The 18,204-nt window shown below is 37.6% G+C and overlaps 1 protein-coding gene across 1 annotated transcript in view; it reads left to right on the forward strand.

The window, feature by feature from the left end:
* PRKAR2A (protein kinase cAMP-dependent type II regulatory subunit alpha) overlaps nt 1–18,204 on the forward strand; it is a 70,631-nt gene that overhangs the window by 15,514 nt on the left and 36,913 nt on the right. The window contains exon 2 of the mRNA XM_082322090.1: nt 11,923–11,958. Coding sequence (XP_082178216.1) covers nt 11,923–11,958 — 36 coding nt within the window. The remainder of the gene's footprint in view (nt 1–11,922; nt 11,959–18,204) is intronic.

An 18,204-nucleotide genomic window follows, 5' to 3' on the forward strand; every position in this document is an offset into this window, starting at 1 on the left:
GCCAATTAGTCTATCAGAGAAGAGCACTAGAGTTAGAACAGTTGGATTGCGATGACTTTCTGTTCCTATTGCCTCTACTTATGTAATTATTTTTGTGGCAACGTATCTATATCTTAACAAGCTATGGTCTTGAAGTTTTGTTAGTTTTGTGAAAAAGTGTTTGTTATGATACTATAGCAAAGATTGTGGAAGACAAATTCCCCAAGAAAATGTGTGCTTCATGAGAAGCAAGTGTTGCTGTTCCGATGTCCCTTTTACCTACTGGTAAGATTTAAATAATTAACTTGCAACATGTATAAGATCAGTTTGATGGTCTAACAACTAGTTGCTTGTATTGGAGAGAGAACTTTAGTGTGTGTGCGCGCACGCATGTGTATATATATATTTACACACATACACACACACATGCTTTTCTCCATATAGATTGCTGATCACTGCCCCATTTGTCATAAACTTAGAGAAGACTACAAGCTGAAAATACGTAGATGTTTGGGAAAAAGTAATTTTATATTACCATCGTTTGGCAAGGATTTGAAGCAAATGATGATGCTATTAACTTAGTGTTGTTTTTATCTTAAAAAATAGGTAACTATATTGTTCTTTCTAGAATAATTAGTCTGGCATTGTAGGAAGGCGTCTTAAATCACTGAGCACACCTGTTAATTGAATTCTTTTATTCAGGTGCTCTTACATGCTTAGCAATGCTCGAGTTACAGATTTTTATCAATGCTTCAAGCTTCACTACACAATTTCGGTTGCACTGAAGTTTAGTTTTCTTTTGTGTCCAAGTTAGATTTGCTTGAATGTCTGTCATAATGAAAGACGTGAGTGTTCAGTTTTATAAATTTTTTGACTCTCCGTGAAAATTATGGCTGAATATAAACCATTTTGCTTATAAGTAGCTTAAGGTGCTAGTAAACTATGTTAGGTATGGATGGCATTGTAGAACTGTTTCCTGATAGTAAATATTTGATTTTTCAAGATACCTTTTATGTCCTGATACCGCATTATTTAAAGACACTATCAGTCTCAGTAGGACTTTATAATAAGCCTGCCAAGCAGCTGCCAAGTGCAGATAGCCAACATTTACATTCAGTGTTGTGCAATGGTAGCTGTGACATGATTCCAATTAAAAGCTTGGTCTGCACACTGCAGATGTCTTCTGAATATTAATGTGTACTACAGACAGAGCAGATGGAATCTCTTTAAAATACAATGCAGTGAATGTAAAATTAAGGTTGGGTTTCTGGTGGAAACTGAGAGGCAGTCAAAATTATTCTTTTTTTCTTTGTTTTTCATGGCTAAACTACAAGAATATTCTGTGTATCGTCATCATCTTTCGTTACATATAGGAGGAAATCAACTCTTCATTACGCATCCAAATAAAAATACAGCATTATGCCTTACTGCAGTTGTCTTAAATGCCAAATGTACCTTAGAAAAATATTAGGAACACATGCAACATTTGCTGTGCCTTAAAATATGCCTCTGCCTAAAGGACAGATATGAGGCAATAGGTAATAGTTGAAATGTAGGATGTCTACGAGTTATTTGAGGAGTTGTTCCTTGACAAAGGCTGTGTAAAAGTAGATATAGGTGTGTGTATTTAATTGGGATTTGAAGATGTTATGTGAGGTATATTAGGAAAAGTGCATCCTGGACAAGAGAGGTGGTATAAAACTGGGAAGTGAAGAGAGCGACGAGAACGTCAGTGGTGTGCTGCCATGTAGCGTGTTGCAAACCCAAAGTTGGCTTTCAGAAAACAGCAGCAATCCAGCTGTGAAAGCGTGTGGATTAATTACTTAAGTATTCACCGTGCTTCTATGGCAGTCCTTGAGATACGGAGTAAAGCCTTGGTAGTAGGAATATATTAAAAGTCTTGGAAATACCAGGGTAAGTGTGGTATCGAAACAGAAAGTAGAAGGGTTTCTACGTGAGTGGGAATTGTGACTTTCCTCTTTGCTGCTGCAGTTGTCTTATCCTCTCAGGCAGAACGCAGGCGTGTGAGAAGGGGGTGAGCGGTTGTGTACAGGGGAAAGAGGTTATAGAAAAGGTGGTGACAGGAGGTGCAAAATACGTAAATCCGGTACGCTGTTTAACTCGCTAGTGTTACTGCCATAGCTGTGACATGCTTGTCTCCCTTTTCATACTTAATTTTACAATAGCTTATACCTGAGGCTGTGTAAACATTAAAGCCAGTGCCGGTGATAGCATTTTCCACTTCATCCATATTACTTTAATGAAGATTTTCCCCTGGATCTACATTTGGATTATATTTGGCTATTGTAGTTATATTGCCTGGCTAATATTTCTCCCTCAGTTACTGGCCTAGCTGTTAAAGAAGAGGTTCCTGGCTTCAGCGAGGGTACTTATTTAAGTGATACACGCATACGTTCAGAGGAGCTGGCTGTGTGCTATTCCTGAGGATAATGCTCATTTGATAAGAGTGTTCTTACAATCTAGACCACAGTGAGACTGAGAGCAGAATTGCCCATGAGGTCTGGGAGAGGACAGCGGTGCCTGGGTACTGTCAGAGTGGTGAAGAGCTGTGTCTGGACCTCACGCAGGCTGGTTTTGATGACGGTGTCCCGGTCCGGAGGTGTGGGAGCCGTCTCCCTTAGGGAGGACTGTAGAAATTGCCTGGTGAATCTGACTTACCTGTCGTGAGCGGCCTTCAGTGGGTTGTTGCCCTCATTAAAGTTTTCATAATAATGTTTAATGCATTCAGTTGTTCAGGATAATAGTGGGACTTTTAATTAGGCTTCTGAAAATGGAAAAACAAGGTGTCTTGGCTGATTTCCGTGGCAGATCAGAAGGAGTGACTGAGACTATGCTCTTTGGGCCAGTGACTTATGTACCTTAGACTTATACTTAGCAGGGGCTCTGTGATAGAATGTATATTTAATAATAGTGAAATGTGTAAAAATTTGTCTCAGGTTTATGTGGAGTTTTGTTTGTTTGTTTCAGCTTTATTCACGTTGCATTCACCTGTATACAGTTCATTCATCTGTGGAAAGAGATTTATGCAAGAGGCATAGTTGGAAATAATAAAAATGGAGTAGCTTACTAGACATAGTTAAATGACATTTTTTGTGACTCATTTAGAAATTACCTCCAGGATTTCCAAGTATGTTTAGTGAAACTCCGCTTTCCAAATAAGCCAAAAGAGGTTTAAGTGTTGTTAATTTGTAACACAGAGCAATGACTTTGCACCTTACAACCAGTCAAAGGATGAAAATCTTGTCAAAAGTCTTTAGGGTTTGATGTTTTAAAAGATATGAAGATGTGAAGTTAAGTCTTCTAAGTGTCTTAGAAATCAAAGCCACGGTAAAAACTCAGTTGAAATACGGAAGTGTTGCTTTAAAAGAACGGTACTTGTCAAACGTTGCTTTTAACAGCACTTCTGAAGTTTTTACCAAAAAGATTTCAGGCAAGATTTGTCTTCATTGCATTTCAAAGATCTTAAATACCCTGAAGTATTAATCCTCCCGCCTAATATATCTATGATTTCTGGTGGGACGGGCGTCTGGTAAATAAAGAGGTGAAGTTTGAAAGCAGGATTGGTAAGATAGAAGGGAAGAGTCAAGAGACTCGGAAAAGGAAGAGGTTGTCCTTCCTTTGCCACTGCACCTAGACCTGAGGGTGAGTTGCCCATGTTTCTTACTGATTGGGAAATGTCTCGTGGTTCCCTAGGTAAGATGCAACTATCTCTTCCTGTATGAAGCATTTATTTTAAGGAAATGATGAGGGTGGTGAGGCACTGGAACAGGTTTACCAGAGAAGTCATGGATGCCCCATCCCTGCAAGTGTTCAAGGCCAGGTTGGACGGGGCTTTGAGCAGCCTGCTCTAGTGGAAGGTGTCCGGGCCCATGGCAGGGGGGTTGGAACCAGGTGATCTTTAAGGTCGCTTCCAGCCCAAACCATTCTGTGATTCTATGATTTCTCCTTGATGTGATGTTTCTGTTACTCTGTAGTCTCATACTCATCTTTGACCCTTTCTGGCTTTTTCATTGTCAGAGAATCCCTATGAAAGTCACTTCCAAAAATGTTAAGGATCTTTACTTTTTAACCATCTACTTAATGTTGGGTTTGTAAGCCTAACGTCATTCTGGCTCTTAAAACTTTCCTGATATTACTAATGTGGCTCCTTTGCTTCCCTGTCTCTGAAATACCTTCCTCTTTAAGCTTGCTTCTAAAGCCCAAGCAAATTTCCCTTTTTCACTTACTGTGTTTTGCTTTGCTGTACCCTCCAGTGTCTTGCCTCTTTTGGCAATACTTTGAAGATTTGTCAGTTGCTTCTTAACTCTCCTAGTTCTTGGCAGCATCCTTCCTTTTCTGTGCAGCGTATAATTTTGTCTTTCTGTTCCTTGAAAAAATTGTGAAGTCTTTCATTTCAGTCCCTGACAATCTCCGTTGTAATATCAGCATACAGTTATATCTTTAATCACTGTGAAATGTGTCCTTTCAGTTGAGATTGTACCTCACCACTGGGAATTTCTCCAATTTCATGTCTGTAAAGCAAATGCACGCTTTATTGCTCTCTATCTGATCTTCATAACATAGATTGCACTCAAAAATCAACGCAAAAAAAAAAAGTGCTGTGTTTGGCTACATCTCTGAGACATGTCAGCAAGAAATAGGAGAGGGCTGTGTGGGTCATGCCATTGCAATGTCAGATAATACGAAGTGCTGCTTGATAGGTATTCATTCTCCTGTACTTAGGCTTCAGTCAGGCCGTATTAACTCCTGAATTCCGAGAGCAGAGTTCATTGCATAGCAGGGCCATGGTCCTTTTTAGTATTGAATTAATATCTGCTGAGGAACATAATCGAAATAGTACCATGCGTGACTGTTCAAATTCAGTCGTGGAATGAGAATATTGAAATAGTGATCCATTTTCCTGAAGTGTCTTTAATTAAAAACCAACCAAACAAAACTCTTAACATCTTAGTCAAGAAGTGCTATTATAACCAGAGGTTCCCCCAAATTTCTGTCAGAGTCAAGTACAGATTTATCTTTCTTGAATTTTTCAGCTGTTTAAAGTTTGTCCATACCAGAATGCATATTAATTTTTCTTCTGTCTTTAAAAAAAAAAAAAAGACAACCCAAAATAGCACAACAGCTTTAATAACTTTGTAAAACATCTTTTTTTTAACTGACACAGATGCCTTGCATGTTGACTCAACTTTTTCCTTCAGAAGTAGCTATAACATTCTTTCTATCAGAGGGTTTCTAAAATCTCTGAAAGCAAGGATCAGGGACTCCTCTAAGATGAGGCTTCCAGACAGTGTTTTTCCATTTTGTGTCAGTAATTTTTAAATCCAAATAAAGAAAATAAATTGGAGACCAGGATGTATTGCTACTTTGTTTTTATACTTTATTATCTCTTGCTACTGATGAGAGCTATTTTTAAATACTGGGAGTGAAAAGGTATCTGTGCCTCTACTCTCCTGTAGCAGAGAGGAAAACAGTGTTTAATATTGATGTAATTTTTGTTATTGTTTTCCAACTTAACGGATGTAAGAGTCTCTTACAGAAAAGTAAAGTGTGTGTGTGTGTGTACGCAGACAATCCTGGACCATGGTTTCCAATTTTTTGCCTTCTGTTTTTCTTATGTTCCATGCTCCCTCTGTTCATGCTCTGGAAGAGCTCACTTCCTCCCTGGTGTTCCCTGACCTTTTGTCTTCCTCTGAATATCTGGCATGCTTCACTTGACACCATCAGGGTCTCTCCTGCCTGTCTCTAACCAGGTTCTGAGTTTCCATCCTCTTCTGGGGGGAGAATACAAGTAAAAAAAAAAAAAAAAAAAAAAAATTGGTACCTATAAAACTCTCGTCCATTTCTGTCTGTTTTGCTTTTCTGAAAGAAGCGTTGACACGTGGACTGCTAGGTTCCAGAACTGCCTCTGAAAAAATGATAGTGTTTTGTAGCCGCACTTACGCTCCCCACTTTATCAAGCAGAGATCTGGAAGGGGTAAGTGGGATTTGCCACTGTCCAGCAGGGACATCCTGAAGGAAATCATGGACACGTAACTATTACAGTAGCAATAGTCGCAGGGAAGCCCATTATTTTACTTATTTGTTGAAAAACAAGTTCAGGTTTGCATTTATTAAAATATGAGTGCATATCTGATGATGAACGTCTTGTTTCTGCTATAGCGTTACTTTTTAATTACTAGAAATCCTAAAAAGTTGGTACTTGAACCTTTAGATTTTCTCACAGTTGCGATGGTTCATATTCATGTAAGTCCATTAACATCTTGCTGTGTAGAAAAACAGTTTGACAGCTGTAGTCTAGCACTTCCTTATCGTAACTTGATATAACATTCCACAGAGACAGTCACGCCTCAGATTTATACTCCGCTCTGCTTCTGGTATTTCAGCTTTAATAGTTTATAAGTGTCAACTCACATGTTGTATGGATAATCTTAATTGACTTTTTAAATAAGAACAGTTTACATTCTGTTTCTCATTTTGTCTCTGTTCACATAGGATGATTTTGTGCCATGATTCGATGGGAAAGCACTCTGGAAGTCACTGATTTCTGCTAATTTGTTTCAATAAAGCTGGTATTTTCTGCCTATGCTCTATGAACTCTTGAGTACTATACTACTGAATTTATGCAACCTATTATAAACTTTGCTCCGTCTTTCATCAGGAAACCCTCAAAAAATTGTTGAGTTGCTTAGAGTGTTACACGAAAGATGTGTTAAATTTTTGTGTGCACCGTAGCTTAACTTAGTCTGCTGCTGTAGAGTGTATCCAATATCAGAAACAGCATGCGGGGAGTTTTTCCCCCCCAGTTGTAATTGGGAAGTGTTCACAGGTCCTACTAAAAAGCAAAGTGCTTGTGGAGGAAGAGAAATAAAGTTTTCAAGGTATCCAGTACAGAGTGGTAACATCTAGTACTCTAATGTCATGCCTGGAATGCCAGTTCTTTGTCCCTGATTTTTTTTTTCCTGTGACCCTGAACTGATCTTTTGAGTTTTATTTGTCCTTTCTGTAAGAATTTAATGTTCTTAGTATGTGTAAGAAGAGGATAGCAATAGCTGGGAGAATGATCATTGTAATTTTTCTGTTCATCTCAAGCTTTAGTGTCTTCTGTAACTGTACAATGCTTATGAGTAGTATAGGGAAATAACGTACTATTACGGCAGTAGTGTAACTTTTAAAAAGCTTGCTGGTGTTTTTTACCAGTCACTTTTCAGTACCCTGACAAAGAAGGGATCCCACGCACGGTAGGAAAAGCATTCTTTTAGATCTGATTTGTGAAGTTGGAGAATGATTTTACTGTCACTTATTGGGCTTAAATACTTTAATTGTTGGTTTGGTTTTGAGAGCAGGGGGCGGGGGGGAAAGGTAATATCTGTGTCCTTTTTCTTTTATATACTTTTTCACCTGTGGGGCCGAGTTTTAACACCTGCCTATAACCACAGTCAGAACTTTTGTAAGTTAAGCATGGTGAGCCAAAGCCCAGCGTCAGATATTTCAAAATCTTAATGCCAAAGCAAACTGAAGAATATTAGAGAAATTCCTGTTTTTTCCACTTTTGGAAAGTATTTAAAAAAAAAAAAAAATTAAATCCATATTTGAGGTCAGCAGTTCTCAGCATTATCACGTACTAGTCTCTGTTTCTGAAATTTATATCCCTAATTTTTCAAGTGAGAAAACCAAATGGAATGGAGCCACTAACAGGTGTTAGGATAGCTGCATGGTAGTAGTGCTGTTTGATATAAGGTACATTTGTCAGTTTAACTAACAGAATGTACAGTATTGATTTATTTATGCAAATGATTCAAATAATTTGTATTAAATAAATGGAATGACATTTACTTTGAGGAAGAAAGGTTGTGCAGTCTTTTCTTAGCAAATATGTATGTGACTAATTTTTGCAGAGTTAGCTGATTGAAGGTAGTATAAAATGTTTTTGAAATTGGGAAGCTGAGCACCTTTATAGCATTGTTTCTTCTTTGACTGTATACGATATATATATATATGTGGCATTTATATATCTATATGAATGAATGCCCACTATTTCGTTGTGTTTTTTTTCTCTTTTTCCCCAGTGCAGGAAAAGGAGAATGATGAATGAGGTTAAGTGATACTGACATAAAATTGATAACTACTTATTAAATAAGTCTTTGATTTAAACTAGAGAACTGAGTGGTTCTAGAAATTGCAATTGTAAATAAAAAAGAATCTGACCACCAGAAACCTGTAATTTTTTCAATCTGAAACAGGCCCTGTTAAGTGATCCTATCTAGTGCTTAATTCAGTCTGTGCCTCAGGACAGTACGGAAAATACGCACATGTTCAGCAGACATTTCTGATTTTTTCTTAAACAGCGGAGTAGGATCGCTGTCCTGAGTCAGTTCTGGCAAAACTGTGGAATGCACAACTTGATCTGCCTTTCCACTGCCGGTGTCGCTTGCCTTTGGCTGCCAGGGAGGAAATTGGGTCGTTTTGGTCTCTTCTGGTACAATGGCTTAATTTACCTCGGTTTCTGTTGTGTTTACCCAATTACTGGGTCTTGGCTCCCATGAGCCAAGTAAAAGCAGGGGCTGTGCCAAAGGTATGAGACATTTTGAACTTGAATATTGCTGCACCTGAGGTTTTGTCACAATGGAGAGTTTGCAGTACAATCATCTCGCAACAAAATCTTTTAATCTCATTATAGTTTCTGCAATTAATGTATAAGTGACCTGAGACATGGCCCATTGTTTCGCAGGAGGGAAATTCTAATGTGGGTACAAAGAAATGAATTGTTTCCCGTTTCAAAGCAGTGACTTCTTTTTATTATTGAAGATACCAGCTCTCCTGAGCGGTACCAGGTTGGTGTGCTGGATTCGCTCTGTTCTTCTTACAGTGTAGGCAGAGGTGTGCTCTAAGGGCTGTGCGGGTGTAAGAGGTTACTATTAGTGTTATCTATCACAATTGCTTTAAATTAGATGCCCTTTAGCGTTCAGCCTAGGAAATAGGCTGGATTAACCGTAAACGTATTATTCCCTTCCGCCCCATCGAAGTTTTTGGAATCTGTCCACAGACTAATCTAGGTGTGTGTGGGACCTTCATGAGCTGTTCTCTCAGCAGTCCTTGATGCCAGGCTTTTCTCCGGGTACTTCTAATAACAAAACACAGGGATGCCATAGGAGTGGCTATACTGTCCGTGCAATACAGAAAATAGTCATAAACAAAGGGAGCTTTCCATTGGTAAGGCAGAACAAAAGAAAATGCTAATCTGCTGTAGTAGGAAATGTCAGATTTTATCTCTTTAGCATAAAAATAGTCATCTTCTGACAACATATAAAAGTGAACCTGAAATTTTATACATGTTAAAACTGTCACTGGTGTAAGAAAAGCAAACTATCATTTTAATCTTAAAAGCTTTGTGGAGGCAGAATAATAGTGCTCTCTTAACTGTCCTTAAAAGGTTATGATTTTTTCTTGTTTTTAACACTGTGAAAAACTTGATGCTGTTTTGATGACGCTGAACCCTGCTATCGGATAAAATAATCAAGATTTTAAAAGAAGCCATAGTCTTTGAAAAGTGGATTTTTTTTCTGTGGTACCCAAAAGATGTCAGAGTTTTCTGTAGTGTTAGTTCTGTTCAAAGACATTAAAGTGTTATTCTTAAACATGAGTAAGAAATGGGGGTAGTAGTCAAAAGGTGGAGGAGAAAGTCTGCATGTGCAAGACAGTGCCTGAAATAAACTCATGTATTTACTTACTAACGGTGTTGATTAAAAGTATCTGAATCCATATATGAGATTAGTTAATCATTTAATTGAAGCTGGTATGACCTAGATGAGGTGCTTTTACTGAAAACTTAATCAAGTTATGTTTTGAATTCAGTATGTCTCTTGTAATAAATCACTCTGTAGTGGGAACTGAACTAATTGGTTTTGGCCCTCTTGTTCTTCAGTATCTCAGAACTGGTAGGCATTTGTCTGTGTCTTTAGATAAGTAGTAGTGAGTTTTCTTGTTTCTTAAGATCCGAATTTGCTTCCCAACTTTGAGTAGTTACTCAGTTAAACTAGCTCAATAAACCAGAGATAAGAATGAATGTACTGTTGCAGGGCGAATGAATGTCTAGAGCAGTACTCTGTCGCACTGGTGGCCACAGGCAGGCCCGCGTGGAAAAGTTAAGAACAGGGCAAAATGTATGAACATTTTCATTTTCAGTTCAGGGAGTTGCATGCGTTTGTTGTTTGTTTAACAAACCAGAATGGATCTCTGTTCCAAATGTCTGTCTCCCCTTAAGGTAATACAAACTTCTTGCATCCATGGTGTCCTTTGGCGAGTGAAATACATGCTGCCCCCTTATTTGCAGGAAGGGTTGCTGCTGTCAAAAATTGCTTAAAGGTTTGAAAATAAAGTTTCTTGAATTCTCAGGTTTATCATTCAGTGTTCTGAACCTCTTCAAGCTTGATGTATGAAACACTGTGTCAATGTTATTTTTAAAAGGATTATGCCGTGTTATAGAAGTTCAGGTCTTGATCTAAATTGGAAAATTCAAAATAATCTTGCTTTTAATCCTTAGCTTCTTGTTAAGCTGAGTATTATCTCCTTGTTGATAGATTTGGCTGAAAACTCTGCGGAGTTAGCCTGATTATTTTCCCCCTCAACCTCTTCTTTCTTCTGATTTCCTTTATCATTACAAAAGAATACACAATAATTTTGATTTTTTTTCTGGTATTATTCTCAGTTATGTGTTTTAATATAGATGCAGGGTGGTTGTAAATGCTCAAAACAAGCGGAGTTCTTGTGTATTTGCTTAAGACAGCATTGTTCTTCATGTTCTGGTGGTGCTGAGATAGTCAAAAGTTTCTAACTTGTAAGAAATGACGGGATCATTAAGATTTTGGTAGCATGTGTTTAATAAATCTGGCTCTGTGATGCATGTGCTTTGATGTAGTATAAAGGCTCATCTAATTCTTAAACGTTTAAAGAATGGAGTAGAAAGGTCGCTGGTCGTATCAGGAAAAATGCAGTTATCAGTTGAGGGGAAGAGGAATGGGAAAGCACGGAGCATTCACAATAAAAGTACTTCGGTTGTTAGTGGTGAAGGGGAGCATGGTGTTGTGGGTGCGTTGTTCTGGGTGAAGTTTTACAGGTCGATTGGTTTTGGTTTTTTTTTTGGTTTTTTTTTTTTTTTTGTGCTGAGACTGAAGCAACTCACAAAGACAGTAACTTCGTTATGGCGAAGGGGGGAAAGAACACTGTTTACTAAAGGCTGGCTTAATGTCGAAATGTGCATGAATGGCGAAAGTCAGGAAGTTCATCCCAAATTAGAGATAAAGTTTAAATACTTTGTATACCTAACGGCGTCGCCAAAGAAGCAATGAAACAATGGATCCTCCACCTCAAAATTTTTCAATTTAAATGTATGCCTTTGAGAAGATAGCTTTGGTCCAGGATAGATGGCTGGAGTTAGTACGGGAGCGCTGCCTGAACAGTTACATTGCTTGTGTTGTGTAGGAGTGCAGAGTGGTGTAGCTACTAAGTTCCATCAGCTTTTGATCCATGTTAAGTAGGTATAGCTAACTTAAAGGGCTTGAATGTTTTGTAATAATGCTAAGTGAAGTGGGCTGGGAATTGGTGATAGGTTAAGATTGGGTATCCTCTGTAGAGGTGTATTTTTTCAGAACTGGGGAAAAAAACCCCAAAACTGCTTACCCTCCATCTTAGCATGTAATGGTCTTCTGGAATATCAAGTTTTAACTTTGAATAAACACTTAGTGGATGGCAAGTAAGTAGATGAAAGCTTTATATTGAAGGTTTGTTGTGGTTTTTTTTTTTTTTTTTTAAGAGAGATTTGTATGGGATTAGTGTAGTAAAAAATACATCGTGATAATTCAAGATGATTACTTTGAATTTGTAATAATAAATAGCATTTTTAATTTTGATTTGTTTATTTTGCAGCTCCAGTTGTTAACCGATACAACAGAAGAGTATCAGGTATGGTTTCCTTTTAAGAATTTAATGTTTCTGAAAAAGTTTTGAAATGTGTTATTTGACTCAAGGAATTACATTAAAAATGACCTTACTCTTCATCACTGCCTTATTTCTCATAGTTCTTGGAGTATTTTTATTTGAAATAATAAGAATTGGTTCTTAATTCACTGTAGAAACCAATGGGCAACACAGAGAGTAGTTTAGAAAGCAGTTCTGTGGGTGATCACAGACGATTGAAGCCACTTCAGCAGTTGTAATGACTCAGTCCAGAAAAACTTCGCAGAACTTTTATGCAACATAGTAATTATGGCAAAGGCTTGCTTTGCAGTGAATTGAAAAAGTGGCAGCTCCTTTCTGCTGGAACACATCTCCTAATCTTCCATGTTGCTAAGAATTTTATCTCTGGTTAGAATACAGAAATATGGGGGCGGGGGGTGTCCCCTCTTTGTGTTGTTTTAGCCCCTTGCTTGCGCAACTGATATTTAAAGTTGTTGTATTTGTGGCTGTTCACTTGTTCTGGAGATGCAGATTATACTTGTTTATTTGTTGTTTTTTGTCTTAAGCAATATTAAATGCTTTAATGAGTAGCTGTTGTTCCCAACAAATTCTTTTTTAAAGTTGTTTTTGAACAGTGTCACATGAACAAAATGTTATGTGTAGATGAGAAGGTATCGTGTTATTTTTTCATTCAAGGTGCAGTGTGGATTGCTTTGCATATGTTACTTTTTTTCCTTCAAATATTTAATTTTAACATTTAGCTGCTCTAGAAAGTCGTTATAGTTCTGATTTGAAAAATATCTTTATAAAAATGCCAGTGTGTTCTTTCTAGTTTTCAGTTCAAGTCTACTCAGTTTGTAGCTTGTGATGATCTGACATGTTCTTTGGTATGATATGGTGGTTATGGTGGGGCATTGTTGATAATATATATATGGTATGCAAATATATATGAGATAAAGACATGTTTAATTTTATGTGCAGAATGTCCTTATACCCATGCAGTTCAGTTGCTTTACTGCTAGTTGCCTGGGTATCGTTAAGGGTATGACTGTGTATTTACGCCGCTACATATAAGTAATTGTGAGTATAATGAGAACTTCATAACTCTTAAAAATGGACAGTGCTGGTAGTTTTGGTATATTATTACATGAGAAATTTAGGCAAGACAAAACTGTATCTTGAATGATGGAGTTTGATACTCTCGTAGTAAATATTGGAAGCCATACATTGTAGAGTATCTTAATCTGGAGAGTCTAAGACATTTTAATTTCTCTGCTAATTAAACTAATCCATCCTGGAACCTGCTGATGGAGTAAAATCTTACAAATGAGAAGTGAATACATCTCAGATTTAAATTTAAATAAAGGCTGAAATATTCCTGAAGTTAAAAAGTTGAGCCTTAATCAGAGGGTAGTTGTAATCTCTTTGAATCTTCAGTACTGAAATATAATATTGGTGCTCTCATAGCATTGAGCTGCTCTTAGTTAAAAACCAGGTTCCTTCAATGAAGGGGTCTAAAGGTTAATGTGAACAACTGAACAGCAAATGTAAAATTGAATTGCTAACTTATGCAATTAGATTAAGGGGGACTGTTTAGCTGCTTAATGACACTGCTGCTCCAAGAATAGCTAGAATAATTCAGAGCTTACAGTACATGTTAGAATTCTCATGGAGACAAACATGAATAGAACATGTGTATTTTACTACTGTGTGTTAAATACTTTTCACAATAAAAAAAATTTCTACTTTCTATATATACACTGTAGAGGTCGTGATCAGTGTGGGATTTGTTAAAATGTGAGAGAGATGCAAACAGCATCCATACATGTGCAGGGAGACCCCATTTTCCTTCTCTTGGCAGGAAAAGTACAGAAACATACTGATTTGGGGTGGGGAGGGAGTTGTTTGGGGTTTTTTTGCACTCCATACCTGCTGTGTCTGTCAAGAAGTTACCCAAATAGGAGCGAGACTGGCAGGGTTCTCCTGGGGTATTGAACTCAGCCCCCTGCTATCGTAGGTAACCACATTTGATAATCCCTTGCATAAAATGAATGACTGATTTGTTGGTTTTGGTGCTCTGAATTTGATTTGATTTCCTTGTTAGATGTGTTAGGTTTTAAGAAACTTTTCATTCTGCAATTCTTATAAGATTTCTTTTTTCTTTATAAACCAACAAACAACAACAAATAACAAACCAATATTGCATTATGGATTATTCTAACTGTATCTGTTTTTAACTAATTAAGTAAAGCAGAACAAACCATGGAGAAGAAAAGCTGACACGCCCTTTTTTTTTTTTTTTTCTTTTTTCTCCTTCTTCTTGTAATTGCATTTAGTGTGTTCTTTTCTGGTCTTCTATTCAGAAGAACTTTCTGCTAGTCCGTGTTGAACCTTGGCAGTCCTACCGGCTATTGTCATGTTTCCAGTGCAGTGTACGTTTGTAAGGGGAGTGAAGAGCAGAGCTAAATTGTTTGCTGGTATCAAGATTTGCATGCACAAAATTGTAGATTTACTGTACTCTGGAAGAACAAAATAGGAGAAGAATTTAAAAACTAACGTTGGACATACTGAAGAAAAGACAAAATTCAAGCAAGAATTTTCTTTTAAGCATTTGGCTGTCTAGGGAATTATGGCATTGCTCTCATTGTTCAGTAGGTCAAGAATGAAAATGAGAAAAAATATAATTCTAATTAAAGGAAAAGATTATAAAGTAATTGTCTACATTATACATACAGTTTAGGACAGGTTAATAATTGTTCTGGTAAATGATTCAGCTAGATATACGTTCTTGGAGACTAACAATTGCTTATGACCCTCTCTTACACATAGCAGTTACAGAATCTCTTTTAAACTGCTTTATTAATGTCCTCAATATTAAATTTGGAGTGTTTACTCCTGGTTAGTTGGGATTAGCTGCCTAAAGATAACAGGATGTTCATGATTCCCTTGGTGCACTAATGCAAATTCTAAGGATACATAAACCCATAGAAAAAAAACTGTTGTAACGATTACTAAATTTTCGTTTTCATGTTTATTTTTGGTTATAAAGCATCTAAACCTGGGGCTCTTGACTGTACTGGCAAATATTGCTTGAATGATTGTAAATATTTAGCTGTCATTCTTTAAGACTTAGTCATAATATGAGTTTTCTGATATGTGGCAAGAATTGGTCAGGAAGTTTATTTTTGCACTTTTTGAAAACTTTGAGCAGATTATTTTATTTTACTTCCAGCTTATGCAGTACCTCAGTAAAATACTTCAAGAAATCAGGATTTAAGAAATTGCTTGACAAACGGTAATCTATTAGAAAGGTCAAGCTGACCTTGTACATTAAAACATGTCTTGTTTATATTCTTTTTGTCCAAAAGAAGAATGAATTTTATTTCTACGTTTCTCAAATCATTGACCAAAAGTGATGATACTGCTTTCATATCCCGTAAGTGATAGTAGCACATTCTCACATACTACTACTTCTTTCTCACCCTGTGGTACTGAGAACACGGGGATTCATTCCGCTCACTTATGCTCCCCATTTCTGCAACGTTTGCTACTTATTCATCTTCTAGGCTGATGTGTTCCCTGAGGGGGAGGGATAGTGTTGGCTTGCTTGGCATTAAACTCTTCCAAACGGTTCGACAGCTATAAAGCCTCTGCAGGGAATCGCGTTTGCTTCTTGACCAGAGAAACATGGCTTTGTGTGCCGGTCAGAGATTCAGCCAGCAAAGCAGGGGTGGGATAGCGAGAAACTCTATAGACTGCGCAGGAGGGTCATCCTGGAAAAGGGGGACTTATCTAATCATGGTCATGGCGTTATTTATAGCAGCGCAGAGTGGTAAAGTAGTGTTCTCATGAAGAGAAACAGCCTTTTCCAGGAAATGCTAGGAGGGAGAAAGAGAAATGAGAGCTTGATGTTCCCCTAGAAATTTATCTAATGAATAGAGTACTCGTGTATAGCATGTTTGGCCATGTAACGTGTTGAGGTTCCATGGCATGCGCACAAACCCCAAGCATTGTGTCGGTCAGTTCTAATTTGTATACAAGCTGGTGGCTGATTTGATTAAAATAATCCTCTGTTGGCAAAATCATAAGCTATCCCTATGTAGAAACTAAAAAGAAAAAAAAAACCCAACCCACTAATTTTAAAATCTCCTAGCTATAGGAGTTTTTAGCTATAGGATCCTAGCTAGGTCCTAGCTATAGGATGCCATAGACTGTGGTGCCATGGGCAATTTCAGTGGTAATTGCCCAACAGAACACTCGTCTTGCTGCTGCTTTAAGTGAATTAGCAATGTCCGAGCCTTCTTTTAGCCTAACTCACGTTACACAGCTTGCTGACTGACTCAGTCTGCCCAGGCTTGGTTTGGATAGCCTGAAAACCATACAGATTCCTTCCTCCCGAGAGTTGGACTGTGTTGAAATTCATACTTGCTTGATTAAGTTTCTTGATCTTCCTCCAAGCATAGGGGCTCCTGAGAAACTTGATGTTGTTAGTCACTTCCTTTGCTGTAGTGAAAGAGACTGCAGAGAATACCGGTGAGGATCCCAGCCCATGGTGAGTGACTGCAGGGTGCAGGGAGGTGGGAGAAATCAGTGATACCTCCTTTCTCAAGCAATAATATTTCGGAACTAGAGGGAAGAGAGCATTGATATTTGTCCCGCTATAACAACCGATATGCAACATTGAGGAGAATTTTGCTCCTGGAAGTATATGAATGAAAGTTAATTGTGGTTTTGGAATGAAGAGTGTGACGCCTACTACAGTCTCACTTGGACATAGTTTCTCTTCTTTTAGTTTTAGCATGTTTCAGAAAAGTAAAGTTTTTTGCTAGATTTCTGTATTGCCATTTCTAGACACCTTTGATTCATTCCACAGAACACCCACTCTCCAGCAGACTTGTTGACTTCTTCATGGGATAGGAAAAAATCTGACAAAATATGACACCCATACCATAGACACGTGACAGAAGGTTCTCATCTGTTTCCTCCAATTATTTCTGTTTATCTGAGTGACCTGGTATAATTTCTCTCTTGCATATGCCTGTACTCCCTCCTCAGTCTTCTTTTGGCCTCCCTGGGATAGGAATGAGATTACAGTTTCCACATTCAACAGCTATATAAGCGGAATAATGGAATTATATCATCTAGGGAAGCAATATATGATAGTTATTTCCCTAATATTTTTACACCAGCAATATAACATGACTGTCAGGATCTGTGACTATTTTCATGCTAATATAAAAAGTAATCAAATGAACAAGAATTGCTTCAGTTTAGTCCCTCTGGTAGGGCAGCTTTCAGCCGAGACTCAGAGAAGTGAGAAGGATCAAACCTGCTGTCCCTGGAATCAGGTGCTAAGCCCTCTCCTAAGATATGACTGAATAAGTGTTTACATATGTAGAGGATAACTTGTTTGAATGTTACTGAATCCTGTTTTCCTGTGTATAGCGAACATAAACATTTAACATTGTCCCCAACATATGTTGGGTTTGGAATCAGTATTTTCAAAGTTTCTCTTCTCTCTAGCAATCTGATATGACAGTATGGTGTTTTTGTGGTTCCCCCCCCCCTCCCATCTTCATCTAACATTTTAACATGCTGGTTTTAGAGGGTGTAGGTATAGAATTTTGTATTTGGATAATGTGTAAATCAATGTTCCCTGACAGTTTCTGTCTTTTTCTTTCCTCATAAGATAAACTTCCATAAGAGGCCTGTATGACCGTTGGTTCTTCGAACTCTCTGGTTCTTCTCCATTTTGACAATGGGGGACTCTTTACCTTGAACACTTCATTCTTCTGGCTCCTACCAAAGATGAGCAGTCACCTCATAAAGTAGATATGTTGTTGAAGTCTGATATCTCTCTGGGCTTTCTAGTGAGATACAGCATTTTCTTCACACCCTGGCAAGTTGAGATGTCAGGAAATGATAATATTACACATAGTAAAATCTTTTTAGTAGCTTTTAGCCTTTTAAAATGACAGCTTTAAAAAAAAAAATTTCTAAGAAAGCTTTTATATTATTGCCATGAAGCACATTACTATTTGGTAAAGAATACTGTTTTGGGATCCTGTTAAATTAGGACATCTCAATAGTAGCAATGAAGCAAGAGGCAACACTTCTTTTGGGAGGTTGTTTTAAGTATTTGCTCTTGCAGGATACTATCTGCTACTTCAGTGATAAAATCTCATCACTTCAAATCATCAAGGGAAGAAGACTGAGTGACTAACTTTCTCTGTGACGTTCTCTTTGCTTTCT

Source organism: Platalea leucorodia, assembly GCF_965183815.1.
Source record: "Platalea leucorodia genome assembly, chromosome: 9".
Classification (NCBI taxonomy): Eukaryota; Metazoa; Chordata; class Aves; order Pelecaniformes; family Threskiornithidae; genus Platalea; species Platalea leucorodia.